The sequence below is a fragment of the Gopherus evgoodei genome, chromosome 5 (genome assembly GCF_007399415.2).
Source record: "Gopherus evgoodei ecotype Sinaloan lineage chromosome 5, rGopEvg1_v1.p, whole genome shotgun sequence".
Taxonomy (NCBI): Eukaryota; Metazoa; Chordata; order Testudines; family Testudinidae; genus Gopherus; species Gopherus evgoodei.
This window is the reverse complement of record NC_044326.1, coordinates 43,032,057-43,048,691: the sequence shown is the minus strand read 5'-3', so window position 1 is coordinate 43,048,691 and position 16,635 is coordinate 43,032,057. Positions and strand designations below refer to the sequence as shown.

The 16,635-nt window shown below is 44.1% G+C and overlaps 1 protein-coding gene across 4 annotated transcripts in view; it reads right to left on the bottom strand.

Annotated features, from left to right (window-relative positions):
* DTHD1 (death domain containing 1) overlaps positions 1-16,635 on the bottom strand; it is a 68,687-nt gene that overhangs the window by 18,274 nt on the left and 33,778 nt on the right. For 3 of the 4 annotated variants that reach the window (XM_030564835.1, XM_030564839.1, XM_030564837.1), the window contains one exon: positions 112-169. The exons of the other annotated variant lie outside the window; for it this stretch is intronic. In XM_030564835.1, coding sequence (XP_030420695.1) covers positions 112-169 — 58 coding nt within the window. Of the gene's footprint in view, positions 1-111; positions 170-16,635 lie in introns of those variants that run through there. 4 annotated transcript variants of the gene reach the window in all.

Below are 16,635 nucleotides of genomic sequence, written 5' to 3'. Positions count from 1 at the left end.
TAACTGGAATATGAAAGGGTCAGTTTAATGAATGAAAATATTGGCCACAATTAGATTAGTCTAACTTAATTTTATTAACTTTAACCATCTAGTGCAAAAAATAGCTCTTACCTGATGAATCTGTAGCAATTCTTTTTGTGCTTTGTGGCCGGTTGATTGATTTTTCATGCTAGCAAAGAAAAAGTATTTAGGGAGGGATAATGAACAAATCTGCCAGGGGAAGGGGGATATGAGAATGAAAAACAATAAATCAGCATTTCAAATGTAGTGCTGCTTATGCCATTACTACATACTGGGCCAGATTCAAAGCTACTGTAAATCAGCATACTATGATTGAAATAATTGTCAGCTGCTGCAAGAGACATAACTTCAATGGGCCCATTGTATTTGACGGTATGTCCACACTGCAATCATAGGGTGTGATTTGGAGCTTGTGGAGACATGCCCAATTTACCTTTAATCTAGTTACCTTGGACACCAGAGGTGAAGGTGTGGCACCATGGGCTAGAGCACTGACTAGCTACTCAAGTAATTACCTCAGTGCTCAGGTACCCACATCATTTAGATCAGTGGTTCTCAAACTGTGGGTTGGAACCCCAAAGTGGGTCACGACACCATTTTAATGGGGTTGCCAGGGCTGGCTCTAAACTTGCTGGGGCCCAGGGCCGAAGCCCAAGCCTCTCCGCCTGGAGTCGAAACAGAAGTCTGAGGGCTTCAGCCCTGGGTGGCAGGGCACAGGTTACAGGCCTCCTGCCTGGAGCTGAAGCCCTTGGGATTCAGCTTTGGACCCTCACTTCCACTCTGACAGGAAGCTTAGGCTTTGTGCCCCCCTCTCACCCCCCCATGGGCAGTGGACTTAGGCTGTAGCCCCCCCTTCTGGGGTCATGTAGTAATTTTTGTTGTTAGAACGGGGTCATGGTTCAATGAAGTTTGAGAACCACTGATCTAGATTAAAGTTATTTCAGGTATGTATATATAGCTTGGGTATCTTTTATAAATAAGTTGCTGCATTTGTGCAGATGTGCACAGTAGGAAATGTTCTAAGATAGATCATGTGTATATGACAAATCTATTGGGAAGGGGTGTGTGTGTGTATATATTATGTGTATATTAGACTCCATTCATATTTTATATAAATAAAAATTTCAGATACTGAAGGAAATGTGCCTGTGCACTTGGTATAGGCTGAATTTATCTAATCCAGCACTCTCTGGTCCAACAACATCCATGGTCCAGCATAGGCGCTGACTCTGTGGGTGCTCCAGAGCTGGAGCAACCACGGGGAAAAATTAGTGGGTGTAGATCATCCACTGGCACCAAGCTCCCTGCGCTGCCACTTCCTCTCATGCACCGGCGACCCTGCGCTTACCACCACCTCCTCCTCCCTCCCAGTGCTACTGGAGAGCTGCAAACAGCTGATTCACACTGTTCAAGCTCTGGGAGGGAAGGGGAGGACCCCGCACTCTTATTTCCCGTGCCTATGGAGACCTGCTGGCAGGGCCAGTGCGAGGATATTTTGTGCCCTAGGCAAAACTTGCACTTTGCGCCCCTCCCCCCCTCCATAACATCGGTTCATTGAGGGGCAAATCTGAATGAGCCCTTATAGACCCCGGGAGCCAGCCATGCTCCCCAGACCAGGTTTCCCCGCCTCTCTTCCCCTGAACTCCCCTGGAGAGTGCACAGCCCCCCCGTGAGCCCCACCCTGGCGGCACCTGCCCCAAGTCTACTCACTGGCTATGCTGGACTTGGGCCACTGCATCAGCTCGGCAGGGAGGAGCTGCCTTCGGGGCTCCTGCAGCATATGCATGTGGGCAGAGGCCCCTGTGAAGCCCCCCAACTCCCCTCTCGCTGCACTTGGGCTCTGTGGCTCCCAGGAGTGTGAGATGCTGCTCATAGACTCAAGGACTGGAAGGGACGTCGAGAGGTCATCGAGTCCAGTCCCCTGCCCTCATGGCAGGACCAAATACTGTCTAGACCATCCCTAATAGACATTTATCTAACCTATTCTTAAATATCTCCAGAGATGGAGATTCCACAACTTCCCTAGGCAATCTATTCCAGTGTTTAACTACCTTGACAATTAGGAACTTTTTCCTAATATCCAACCTAAATCTCCCTTGCTGCAGTTCTATCATTGGAGGCTAAGGTGAACAAGTTTTCTCCCTCCTCCTGATGACACCCTTTTAGATACCTGAAAACTGCTATCATGTCCCCTCTCAGTCTTCTCTTTTCCAAACTAAACAAACCCAATTCCTTCAGCCCTCCTTCATAGGTCATGTTCTCAAGACCTTTAATCATTCTTGTTGCTCTTCTCTGGACCCTCTCCAATTTCTCCACATCTTTCTTGAAATGCGGTGCCCAGAACTGGACACAATACTCCAGTTGAGGCCTAACCAGCGCAGAGTGAAGCGGAAGAATGACTTCTCGTGTCTTGTTTACAACACACTTGTTAATGCATCCCAGAATCACGTTTGCTTTTTTTGCAACAGTATCACACTGTTGACTCATATTAAGCTTGTGGTCCACTATGACCCCTAGATCTCTTTCTGCCATACTGGAGGAGGTTCAAGGCCCGGCGCCCCAGCAGAGGCTTACATGCCCTGGAGCCGCAGAGCCAGGACACTGCTTTTTGGCACCCCCAGGGCCATCCTTAGGATTTATGGGTCCCTATGCAGTATTATTAAACTGGTGCCCATATGCCCAATGGCAGCCTGAGCTTGCAGCCCGGCAGAGGCCAAGGGACAAGGCAGAAAGAATAACAAGACGCCCTGCCCACCTCACGGTGGCAGAGTCACAGTTCCCCACGGAGACCCCTGTACCCTCTCCCTCACGCAGAATGAACATGCAGAAGGTACCTAATTAAAAGCACTAAAATTGAGAATAAAAAATGTCAATCACAGGTTTTTTGATATGCCCTGAAGTTTGTCAGACATTTTATTTGCAAACCCTTTGTAGTAAGGGTGAGTGAGCTGTCTTGCTGAATACATTAAATATTATAGAATACATGATGCAGCTCTTCTGTTTTACGTCTTCTTAGTCAGTATTTCTAAGCTGATTTTATATTTTTAATTTAAAATAATGTCTGTTCCAGTGAGTTAAATATCTAGTAATCTGGAATGAATAAATTTATCAGTCAGAGGTTTAGTGTGTTCATAACAATGTTCATTGCTTTTAGAAAAAAGAATACTAATTTACTGTGTGTGATCTCCATAACAATACACATGTTTATGAAATTTCACCAACTTTAAAAAATGTTTGCAAAGATTTTAGGCATAACAAAGGATTTTATATCTTACTAAGGTACTGATTTTGCTTAAAACTAGTTCATCAGATAGTCAGAAGTAAAGACAGGGAAACTCTTTGTCCAGCTATCTGGAAGCAAAGGGCTGTTGCTTCCTTGGTTGGGGGGCGGGGAAGGGAGAAATGGATGGACAGAGGACAGGAAGACTTTGGAAGTGTGTTTTCTACTATAATATACTATAGCAATTAAAATTCTTATTTTAGATAAGGGTGGTCTTTTGAAGAATTTATTTAAAAAACCATATGTCTGAAGATCCAAGCATTTAAGGGTAAAGATGATTGTGCATCTAAAAATCTATGCAAGGATTTTTTAGAGATGTGATTTTTTATAATCTTCAACTCACTAATGAAATATTTTTAAAGCAAATTTTAAACTAAGGTCCTGTAGACTGACGTGTTCTGAGTAAATATTAGTCATGCACAACTGTTTTTGTCAGTACATTCAGAAACTGACAATAGATACCTCGGGGTTGGCAAATGCCTGTTAAATGTCTTCATTACCCCTTGAATGGCTCTCTAACAGTTTCAGTGTTGTGCTAATAGGTCCGGCAAGCTGGAGACTTTCTCTTTTAACTATTAGATCTCTTTCCCAGGCCTGGTCCACACTACGCAGTTAAACCGATTTTAACAGCATTAAATCGATTTAACGCAGTACCCATCCACACTACAATGCACTTTATATCAATTTAAAGGGCACTTTAAATTGATTTCTGTACTCGTCCCCAACGAGAGGCGTAATGCTAAAATCGATATTAACATATCTGTTTAGGGTTAGTGTGGCCGCAAATCGAAGTTATTGGCCTCTGGGCGGTGTTAGGCCAGGTCCACACTACAGTGTTAAATTGATTTAAACAGCGTTAAATCGATTTAACGCTGTACCTGTCCACACTACAAGGCACTTAAAATTGATTTTAAGGGGTCTTAAAATTGATTTCTGTACTCCAGCTAAACGAAAGGAGTAACCCTAAAATCAATATTACTAAATTGATTTAGGGTTAGTGTGGACGGAAATCGAAATTATTGGTCCCATTCTTTTACTGAGCTACCCAGAGTGCACCACTCCGGAAATCGATGGTAGCCTGGGACCATGGAAGCACAACACCGAAGTAATGTGTGGACGCATAAAATCAATTTTATAAAATCTGTTTTATGAAATCGATTTTATTAATTTTGATTTTACTCTGTAGTGTGGACGTGGCCTTAGTGTGGCCATGTTAGGGTTACTGTGGCCACGTGCAATCGACTTTATAATATCTGTTTTATAAAACTGGTTTATGTTAATTCGAAATTATCCTGTAGTGTAGACATAGCCTGTCATGGTACAATTCCCCACTCTGAACCTTAGCATCCAAAAGATGGGGTGCCAGCATGAATTCCTCTAAGCTCAATTACCAGCTTAGTACCCGTAGCGCTGCCACTAACCAGGAATTCCAGTGCCTGGTACACTCTGGTCCCCCCAAAACCTTGCCCTGGGACCACAAGACCCAGACCCTCTGGATCTCAACACAAGGAAAGTAAACCCTTTCCCCCACCGTTGCCTCTCCCAGGCTTCCCCTCCCTGGGTTACCCTGGAAGATTACTGTGTGATTCAAACTCCTTGAATCACAAAACAGAGAGGACAATTCACCTTCCTCCCTCCTTCTCTTTCCTCCTCCCAGACTCTTCCTGAGAGAGAGAGTAATCCTGGCACAGAGAGAAATCAGCCTCTCTCTCCCTCTTCCCTCCTTTCTCCCCACCAATTCCCTGGTGAATCCAGACCCAGTCCCTTGGGGTCTCACCAGAATAAAAAAACAATTCGGTTCTTAAACAAGAAAAGCTTTTAATTAAAGAAAGAAAAAACAGTAAAAATTATCTTTGTAAATTTAAAAAAAAATGGAATAGGTACAGGGTCTTTCAGCTATAGACACTGGGAATACTCTCCCAGTCTAAGTATACAAGTACAAATTAAAATCTTTTCAGCAAAATACCAATTTGAACTCCTTTCAGCCAAATACACATTTGAACTTCTTCCAACCAAATACACATTTGCAAATAAAGAAAACAACCATAAGCCTAACTCGCTTTATCTACCTAGTACTCACTAGTCTGAACTTATAAGAGCCTGTATTGCAGAGATTGGAGAGAAACCTGGTTGCACATCTGCTCCCTCTGAGCCCCCAGAGTGAACAACAACCAAAACTAACAGCACAACACAAAAACTTCCCTCCCTCAAGATTTGAAAGTATACTGTCCTCTGATTGGTCCTCTGGTCAGGTGACAGCCAGGCTTACTGAACTTGTTAACGCTTTACAGTCAAAGAGATATAAAGTACTTCTGTGCTATTAACTTTTCTTATCTGTTTATGACATAGCCCCAGGAAGACTCAGCCTGCAGGAAGGGTCAGAACAGGGATAGGAAAACTAGCAGGGTGGACACTAAGACCCAGTGGTGCCCCAAATTTTCAGGTGCCCTACCCAGCTGCGTATGCCTAAGGACTGCCCTGAGTGCCCCCAACCACTTGCCGCCCTAGGCCACTGCCTAGTTCACCTAATGGTTGCACCGGCCCTGCCTGCTGGCACTCTGCATTGCCCTCACATGGTTCAGCAAATTCTCTGGTTTGGCACGAGTCAGCTTCCAAGGGTGCTGGACTAGAGAGGTTCAACCTGTAGAAGCAAGTGCAAGTATCACTGCTTTCAAAGACGATAATGATACCTAGAAATTGTTGGCTAATTAATTTCACAGCACAAGCTTTAGGAAGGGAACACTCCAATAATAGTTTTGTGGGTTTCATTGTAAATGAGGAAATGTGGGAAACTTCTCAGAAGTATAGATTAATAAATAATGCCACCTCTGCAGCTATACTTATTCTTTTATTGTATGGTGCAACCTGTAATTTTAACACATTAAAAAGATCATTATAAGGAACAGTCTGTATTCTCAATGATGAAGTGCAGTACTTTTTCCTGCTGCCCTTGATTCACTGAGTTGTGGCACCGAGACATAGTTTTGCCTGTTTTATTCCCCTTTCCTTGCTCCCTGTCTACCTGCTCGGGATGGGGGAATTAGAGATATGTAACCCCTGCTCTTGCCTCCCTCTCTAGCTGCAATATGGGGACTACTAACACGGGGCTGCGTGACTATGGCTATATTGGAGTTGGCGACCATCTGACCTTACATCAACAACCTTTTGAAAAGAGTGACTTCAAATGTTTAACAGTTGGAAAGAAGGAACCGAGGGTCCATGGGTATAAAGCAGGGATTGGCAAACTTTGGCATGCGATGGCCAGCACATCCCTCAGCCCGTGCTGCTTCCCGCAGCCCCTATTGGCCTGGAGCAGCAAACCACAGCCAGTGGGAGCTGCAATCGGCAGAAACTGTGGACGCGGCAGGTAAACAACCCGGCCCGGCCTGCCCGTGTGCATACCCTAGTGAGCCGCGTGCCAAAGGTTGCCGAACCCTGGTATAGAGTTACGAATTCTAAAGACCACCACAACCGTGAGTTCCCTACTCATCTCAACTCTGAGGTTGATTGCTAGCAGTCCCGAAGGTAGGGATCCTAATGTGGATTTTGTGCATGGCAGTGCAAAGCCCAACCAATCTTGTATGCATCTGAGGGCCTAATTCATCAATGTAACACACAAGTTTTACAGCAATCAGGGCCGGTGCAAGGAAGTTTCGCACCCTAGGCGAAACTTCCACCTTGCGCCCCCCCCCAGCCCTGCAGCAGCTCCCTGTCCCCCCCCCCCCGCCCTGAAGTGTGCCATACGTCCCCGTGGCAGCTCCCCACCCCCTGGTCTGAGGACCCCTGCAGTACCTCCCCACCCTAGCTCACCTCTGCTCTGTGTCCTCTCCGAGCAGGACTGCGCAGTAGAACCCCTGGGCTGGTGGCTGCCGGCAGCGGCATGCTGACCCAAGGGACCTCCCTGGGTTGCCAATGGGGTGCCAGGGCAGCCCAGAGGATTCCGGGGACCTGGGGTCTTCGGCCGCAGGGGTCCCCCGCTTTGGTGGTAATTTGGCAGCGGGAGGCCCTTCCGCTCAGGGACCCGCCACCGAAGTGCCCCGAGACCTGCCACAGGGCCCCCCCACCGCCGAATTGCCGCTGAAGCGGGACCAGCTGCCGAAGTGCAGCCGAGTCTTCAGCAGTAATTCTGTGGCGGAGGGCCCCCGCCGCGGGTCTCCGGAGCACTTCGGCGACTGGTCCCAGAGTGGAAGGGCCCCCCGCTGCCGAATTACTGCTGAAGACCGGGCTACATGTTGGCAGCGGGTCCCGCTTCAGCGGTAATTCACTGGCGGGGGGTCCTTCCGCCCTGGAGCAGAAGGACCCCCCAGCCAGCGAGGACCAGAAGCAGAAGAAGCTCCAGGGGCCCAGGCCCCACGAGTGTTTTCCGGGGCTCCAGGAGCGAGTGAAGGACCCTGCTCCAGGGACCTCAAAAAACTCTCGTGGGGGCACCTGCGGGGCCTGGGGAAAATTGCCCCTCTTGTCCTCTTCTCTGGGCAGCCCTGCTGGCGTGCTGACCCAGAGGAAGCCCTGGGCTGCCGGCTGCCACGGCTGCGCCCTGACCCGGGGGACACCCTGGGCTGCCAGCTGCCACGGCGGCGCGCCAATCCAGAGGAAGCCCTGGCTGCCGGCAATGGCGCGCTGACCAGGGGGACCCCCTGGGCTGCGGGCTGCCACGGCGGCGCCCTGACCAGGGGGACCCCCTGGGTTGCCGGCTGCCGCGGCGACGCCCTGACCCGGGGGTCCCCCTGGGTTGCCGGCTGCCGCGGCGGTGCCCTGACCCGGGGGACCCCCTGGGTTGCCAGCTGCCGTGGTGGTGCCCTGACCCAGGGGACCCCCTGGGTTGCCGGCTGCCGTGGCAGTGCGCCGACCCAGAGGAAGCCCTGGGCTGCCGGCAACGGCGCCCTGACCCGGGGGACCCCCTGAGCTGTGGGCTGCCGTGGTGGCGCCATGACCCGGGGAACACCCTGGACTGCGGGCTGCTGCGACGTCTCAGACTCCCTCTCTGTCCCAGCAGCAGCGGCTGCTCAACCATTTAAAAAAAAAATTTGGGGGCGCTTTTTGGCGCCCCCAAATCTCGGCGCCCTAGGCAACCGCCTAGTTCGCCTAAATGGTTGCACCGGCCCTGACAGCAATGCAACTTGCTTGGAGTTGTACCAATATAAATCAACGTGCTAGAAAAATAAAGTATTAAATGGACTGGGATGAGAATCTCTTTCAGAGAGGGGCACTGTTCTTCTTTCAATACCACAATGGTCTTTTTGTCTTGCTTAAATAGGCAGTTATATTTAAACATGGATTTTCATTTGCTAATGGGGATTTAGAGCCTCAAACTTCTGAAAAAGGTTTCCACAGAGAGGCAATTGAGTTCATGTACAATTACTATGGGTTGACTTTAATCTGAACCACTTTATACTTGGCCGTTAAAAAAAAAGGGAAAATGATGTATATTAACATAATATGTATTATATCTTAAAAATTGAAATCTGCCTTAAAAGATTACAATCTATGATGAAACATCAAATTCACCCAGGCTGTAACTCCACTGACTTTTGGCTCCAAATATTCTAGTTGACAGTGTAAGTACTAGAATAGTCATAAATGGTTTTCTAGCCTAGAAGGCCATTCAATTAGCAAAAGCAGCTGCTTTTCTGAAGCATAGGATCACATGCTGTTTCACTGTGAGACTGTCATTAGGGATAAAACTGTAGCAGAATAGAAATTTGACAATGCTTGAAGATATTGCTACAATACGTACATGGAAATCACTCTGATAGCCCTTTCATTCATGCAGTAATATAAAATTATAAAAGGTTGTCAGTTGGACCTCTGACACACAACCAGACTGCACTAGCATCTAAAGCAGTAGAAGCAGAACAGGGAAAAAGGGTGAGGGTAGAATCACCTCTTGGAATTACTTGATTGATTTCTCCTCTTATTTACTCCGCTTTTTCCCCCATGCAATTAGTCCTGATTTATACCAGTAGACATGAGTTCAGAAACAGGCCTATTGTTTCCTCTTTGGGTTAAAAGGAACAAGTTGAGGTAGATGTGCCCCATGGTCCTACCACTCCGTGCCCCAGGAAAGGAGCAGTGAAGGTGGATCTACCAGGCCTGCCTAGAAAGGCTGCACAGAAGCAGCAAGGCAGAGCCCAGCTGGCTCACAGAAGGAACTGCAAGGCCTGCTTAGGTCAGTTCTTGGGTGGGTGCATGCTTCTTAGCTCACTTGTTGCTGGTCACAGGAGCTCAAAAGGAGAATCAGTAGATGGGTTCTGGTGATACTTGCATTCAGTGAGGAGGAAGAGGCTTTGAGAACTTGAGTGCTGAGATAAGGGTGAAGAGAAAGGGGCTGCATGAGAAAAGGTCCAGAGAATAGCAGCAGATAACTGAAGGAAGCAATATGTAGCTGCTGTGAGAAGGGTCCCTGGGCTGGAATCCAGCATTGTGATTTGGGCCCAGGTCCCCCCACCATCCACAGAGCAGTGGCCTAAGCCCTGAGAAGGGGACAAGTTTCTTTTAGAAGCTCAAAGAAAGAGCTGGAATTAAAGGGCCCAGAAACGGGGCTGAACATTCTGGTGAAGGCTGTCAGATTTCTCTACTCTGGAAGGAGACCATCGGTTTTAGACTCTGTGGCTTGTCTGGAGGGCTGAGCTACTGAAGGCCTGCCTAATGAGGTCAACAACCTACAGAGGTGCCTGGGGCAGGAGAGCTTGCAGTATCACATCCAGCTGATAGGAGGTACCCATGAGAGGTGAGTTTCCCTGTCACAGTAGGCAACAAAATTCTTAAATGCAGTTAAAACAAGATAGCTCCATCGCTGTTTAGTGCTGCTGAACACCATTGTGATAATCTGTGATATTGCAGCACATGAAAATACAAATGTGAGGAGAATGGTCATGGCATGGACACCTTCATTTTTTTAGAAACCCATTTTTCAGGAGTTTTATGTGGAAAAATAAGAAACATATTAATACAACACTGGAAGGTAGCCCATTTGAAGTCCAAACTTAAGCAGAAGTTTGCAAGCTAGCAGCAACTTCTTTCAATAATTTAACTTATTAAGGTCTGGGATACGGCCAGTTCTCAGTGTCATTCTGACTATAATTGGGAAAACAGCTAAAGCCCAGAAAAGGCAGGGGTACATGGAGTATTTCATTTCCACCATTACTGGTTCTCCCCAAAGGGGTCTGCTGTCAGAAGAGAGAATTTAAGGCTAAGGTTAATTGTGGAGGAAGATACTATTCAATATGAAGAAGGGGTTACAAGGTTTGGGTCCAACAATTTTTAGGAAAAAGGATTTTGACACTTAGAATTCCAATGGTCAGTGTACATATCAAAGAAATCTGCTGAGAAGGATTTTGGAGAGGGCTGAGTGTATGATTCCTGTAATGAGGAAGACTGAAAAGGCGTCTCTGTAGGTTTCCGGCTGGCTGAGTTCCTGTTGAAATGACTATCTAATGCAGCTGGAATTTCATTGTATTAAATGTATTTGGGTGCCTAGAGCCTTGGATAAGCATCTTTTTATTATTTTGAATCTAAATAAAATAAGGGCTAGTAATATCTTTTAAAAATGCATTAGGTTGGGTGTAAAACAAGAGCTGTTTTGGAAGCTATAATAACTCCAAAGTGGTTTGCAGTCCAACTTGGTGAAAATAAGTCTGTCCTGTGCAATTATTCTCAATGAGCATTAAGGTGAAATCCTCACCTCAAAGAAATCTCTGGCAAAAATTATTAACTTCAATAGGGCCAGGATTTCACCATTAGCATCTAAAACACACAAGCTTTTGCATTTCTTGGGATGTATTTTTTTAATTGGGGGTCAGAATTGGGGGACAAAACATTTTTTTAAAATGTTAACTACTGTTAAAAGTCTCATAATTTAAAAATAACATGTAATAACCTCAAACTTTCAAAAATATTCTTTTGGGCAGAGATTGCACAAGAAACATTCTGGGCAGTAAAGAGCTTGGTGGTTTTTTAATTTTTTTCAAAGTTTTAAAGGGTGCAGACGGCATATAGGGAAAACTAGCTCACCACACGTTAACTCACTATCATATCACTATAATTAAACACACTTAAGAGGGAGCTGAATACCAAATAACTGAAAACATTGTCAAGTTGGTAAGTAGTGGGTCTTTTAAAAGATACCCCATTTGTCCATGTCACCAAACAACCAAATAATTAGTACAATCCACAGTGTCTGCTTCGGCGACATCATTGACTGGGTCAAAATAATGGTGGCTTCTGTGCTGAGATAATTGCTCAGTGTTTTCTTTTATTATTGCTATTGGTCTTTCACTTTAATGAGTATGAAGCTTAATCCACAAACAATAGTTAAAACAAAAAAAACAGGAGCACTTGTGGCACCTTAGAGCCTAACAAATTTATTTGGGCATAAGCTTTCGTGGGCTGAAACCCACTTCATCAGATGCATGCGGTGGAAAATACAGTAGGAAGATAGATACAGAGAACATGACAAGATGGGGGTTGCCATACCAACTCTAAGGAGACAAATCAATTAAGGTGGGCTATTATCATCAGGAGGGGGAAAAAACTTTTGTAGTGATGATAATCAGGATGGCCCATTTCAAACAGTTGACAAGAAGGTGTGAGTAACAATAAGGAGAAAATTAGCATGGGGAAATAGTTTTTATTTTGTGTAATGACCCATCCCCTCCCAGTCTTTATTCAAGCCTAATTTAATGGTGTCCCATTTGCAAATTAATTTCTCATTGGAATCTGTTTTTGAAGGTATTTTTTTGTTGAATTGCAACTTTTAGGTCAGTAATTGAGTGTCCAGGGAGGTTAAAGTGTTCTCCGACTGGTTTTTGAATGTTATAATTCTTGATGTCTGATTTGTGTCCATTTATTTTGCATAGAGATTGTCCGGTTTGGCCAATGTACATGACAGAGGGGCATTGCTGGCACGTGATGGCATATATCACATTGGTAGATGTGCAGGTGTGCCATAAACAGATAAGAAAAGTTAATAGCACAGAAGTACTTTATATCTCTTTGACTGTAAAGGGTTAACAAGTTCAGTAAGCCTGGCTGTCACCTGACCAGAGGACCAGTCAGAGGACAAGATACTTTCAAATCTTGAGGGAAGGAAGTTTTTGTGCTGTGCTGTTAGTTTTGGTTGTTGTTCACTCTGAGGACTCAGAGGGATCAGATGTGCAACCAGGTTTCTCTCCAATCTCCCTGATACAGTTTCTTATAGATCCAGAATAGTGAGTACGAGGTAGATAAAGCGAGTTAGGCTTATGTTTGTTTTCTTTATTTGCAAATGTGTATTTGGTTGGAAGGAGTTCAAATGTGTATTTGGCTGAAAGGAGTTTAATTGTGTATTTGGCTGAAAGGAGTTCAAATTTGTATTTTTGCTGAAAGGATTTTAATTTGTACTTGAATACTTAGGCTGGGAGTGTATTCCCAGTGCCTATAGCTAAAAAACCCTGTACCTATTCCATCTTAAATTTACAAGATCATTTTTACTGTTTTTCTCTCTTTAATGAAAAGTTTCTTGTTTAAGAACCTGATTGTTTTTTATTCTGGTGAGACCCCAGGGGACTGGGTCTGGATTCACCAGGGAATTGGTGGGGAGAAAGGAGGGAAGAGGGAGAGAGAGGCTGATTTCTCTCTGTGCCAGGATTACTTTCTCTCAGGAAGAGTCTGGGAGGGGGAAAGAGAAGGAGGGAGGAAGGTGAATTGTCCTCTCTGTTTTGTGATTCAAGGAGTTTGAATCACACAGTGTTCTTCCAGGGTAACCCAGAGAGGGGAAGCCTGGGAGAGGCAACGGTGAGGGAAAGGGTTTACTTTCCTTGTGTTAAGATCCAGGGGGACTGGGTCTTAGGGGTCCCCGGGCAAGGTTTTGGGGGGACCAGAGTGTACCAGGCACTGGAATTCCTGGTTGGTGGCAGCGCTACAGGTACTAAGCTGGTAATTGAGCGTAGAGGAATTCATGCTGGTACCCCATCTTTTGGACGCTAAGTTTCAGAGTGGGGAATTGTATCGTGACAAGGTGAATGAGCCCCTGATGGTGTGGCCGATGTGATTAGGTCCTATAATGGTGTCCCTTGAATAGATATGTGGACAGAGTTTAAAACAGGCTTTGTAAGGACAGGTTCCTGGGTTAGTGTTTTTGTTGTGTGGTTGCTGGTGAGTATTTGCTTCAGGTTGTAAGCAAGGACTGACCTGTCTCCCAAGGTCTGAGTGAGGGATCATCCTTCAAATCCTGAGCTGGTATGGCAACCCCCATCTTTTCATGTTTTCTGTGTGTGTGGATATAATCTTCCTACTGTATTTTCCACTCCATGCATCTGAAGTGGGTTTTAGCCCACGAAAGCTTATGCCCAAACAAATTTGTTAGTCTCTAAAGTGCCACAAGTACTTCTCGTTCTTTTTGCTGATACAGACTAACATGGCTACCACTCTGAAACAATATTTAAAGTAAATTCAGAGTTAGTGAAAGCAAAGGGGTAATTATTTACAGTTCCAAATAGTAATTATAGAGAAAACTACATGAACTGAGGGACCAGATTCTCATTTCATTTACACCAGTGCAATTCTGGGGTAACTACATCATAGTGGTAGATGTGAGATGTTTTAAGTGCTGTTAAACATAACATCCTCTAGATGCCACTGTCATGTCTACATTTGCCTTATGTGAAATATGCTGTGAGAAGAAAAAGTTAAAAGCCTGTGGTTAAAGAATAGGCAGTTATGGTATAGAAGGAATGCTCATTATTGTAAACTGGATATTTTTTAGCTTAGATACACTGATCTAGGTGTAAGTATAGTTTGTTAAAATGACCATAACGCTTTTTTTGTTGTTGTAGATTGCAATGCATTTTATTTCTCTAACTGGAAGAGAATTGGCCCTTGATTATCCCAAAAGGCCAAAAGGCAGTGTTAGAACTAATTCTGGATCTCCGAAGTAAATTTAGCAGAATTTGAGGGATGGGCACACATTTGGTTTTAAGAATACATAAGCCCCTTCATTTTCAGGTTAAACTGACTTTTACTGAAAAATTCTTGTTTTACAGAAAGTATTCATTTTTTTCTGATTTTTCACCCATCTTTAGTATCATCATTCAAATATATAAATTTTTTTAGGAAAATGCAATACATTGTATGATATATGTATTACAATAATACATTAGACTCTGTGTGTGTGTGTGCAAAGCTGCCTATTGAAGTAAGGCTATGTATTCATCTAGAAGATACACACAAGAAACAGGCACACACACAAGCTCTGAAGTGTGTGTGTGTGTGTATGAATGTATTGATGAATCTCTCACCCATCATGTACACATTTCAAGCTGTTAGCAGATGATATAAAGATTTGATAGATATTTTTTCCTTCCAATTTTAGTGTATCAGAATATGTTTTTAGAACACAAGTATCTGAAAGTTTTAAAAACAAAAACAGGAGAAAAGGATGAAATTGAGAGTATGCACTACAAATGGTGTGGCCAAATTATTAAATGCAAATATTTACAGGCTAATAGTTCTAAGCATACAACAGTAAACTGTTTATTCAAATTAAAAGTTTTATTTGGAGATTAGACATTTTCTTAAATTCAGAGGTGGCATTGTGTTTTGAGTTCTGTTTTAGTTCTGCAGCAAACCACATTGAACAGAATTCAAAGCATTAACCTACTGAATACTCCCCTGCCCCCCGGTCTTTCCATCCACCAAAATAAACCCTGATATTTACCCAGAAAAAGTAATCATCTTTTTCACTGATCTCACCCCCCTTTTTTTTGTGGTTGTAATAAACACTGATACATTTTCAGAAAAAAAAATAAAAATTGAAAATGAAGGGCCCTAAGGATACAGGAAAAAGTCAGAAGTTTTATGTTAACCATCTGAAAGATTTATCATTCATGATTTTAGGATGACTGACCACAACATGATGTCAAGCTAATCCAAATATGACAAAAGCTTCAGGACAACCTTTTGGGAGATAGACTGGGACCTTTCATTATGAACAAAAGTAAGAAATGCACAAAAAGACTAACTGTGGACACCATGTCTATATTATATGAGAGTGTCACAACAAAAAATTAGTTTTCCAAAGCTGCTCTATCCTCTTCATAAAAAGCAAGATGTTAGAAGCTCTTAGCAGGACAATATGAGGTGGTTTCTTTGAAGGGATCATGCTTAGTGTTATGGTATTTAACTAAATCTTATACAATGTGAACTAGCCAAGAGAAACGAGAAACCGTCTCCTGAACATCACTGCCTTCAAAGAAAAGAATGAGTAAGCTCTAAATTAGATACAGCTGTGCCCAAGGGGTGAGGCTTTGATTCTGCAGTGCTGTTAAGGGATAGGATAAGTGACTTATTTTCCTGTCTGTCTTCTACAGATAACCTCTTCCCTCTCAGCTGGTGAAAAGGAGAGTCGGTTTGTTTTGTTTTGTTGTACTGAAAAGCTTACTAATTTTAATTGCTATGCAAAACTGAATTTTTGTAAGATCAGGAACTATGGCTGGCATAACTCTGCTCCCACTGAAGCTGGTGGGAACAGCATAGAGCTAATACTGAATGCTTCTGAAAATCTCATCCTACAGCATAAGGAAGTGCAAAATACTAATAACTTCAAACAACATTCTGTATTGACAGCTACTGTGACTCTTGTTCCAAATCAACCAAAGAGGGAAGAAAGATGCATCTTGAAAGCAAAAATAAACTCTGTGTGCATAATGATGCACAAGTGAGATTCATGGCTTTATAACCACTGTACAGTATTAACATAAACCTCATAGAACTGCGTAGAGAAGAAACAATGTGGCTTCAGGGTATCTGAAAAACAGAAGTGGGTTAACATATTCTGAAGAAACAATGCCATAGATGTGTATTATGTACTTACTGTAGTATAGCAAGTATGTAATATAGGCAGGAAATTAATTGTGGAGGGGAGTAACTGATTAAACTTCTTGATGAAATTACATATTTTTATTCTCTGCACAATAATGTGATAAGGGTCTCGTAACTCTTTCATTAAGTACATCAAACACTGTTCTTCTTCGAGTGATTGCTCATATCCATTCCAGGTAAGTGTGCGCACCGCGCGTGCACGTTTGCCGGAAACTTTTTTACCCTAGCAACTCCAGTGGGCCGGCAGGTCGCCCTCTAGAGTGGCGCCACTATGGCACTTGATATATACCTCTGCCGACCCGCCCGCTCCTCAGTTCCTTCTTACCGCCGTGTTGGTTGCTGGAACTGTGGAGTGCGGCTTGCTGTCCTCCACGTCCCTAGCTCTCCCTTGTACACTGTTCGTAGTTGTAGTTGTAAATAGTTTCAAAAACAGTTTAAGGTAGTATAGTAGTTAGTTGTTTGTTGTATATAGTTGTAGA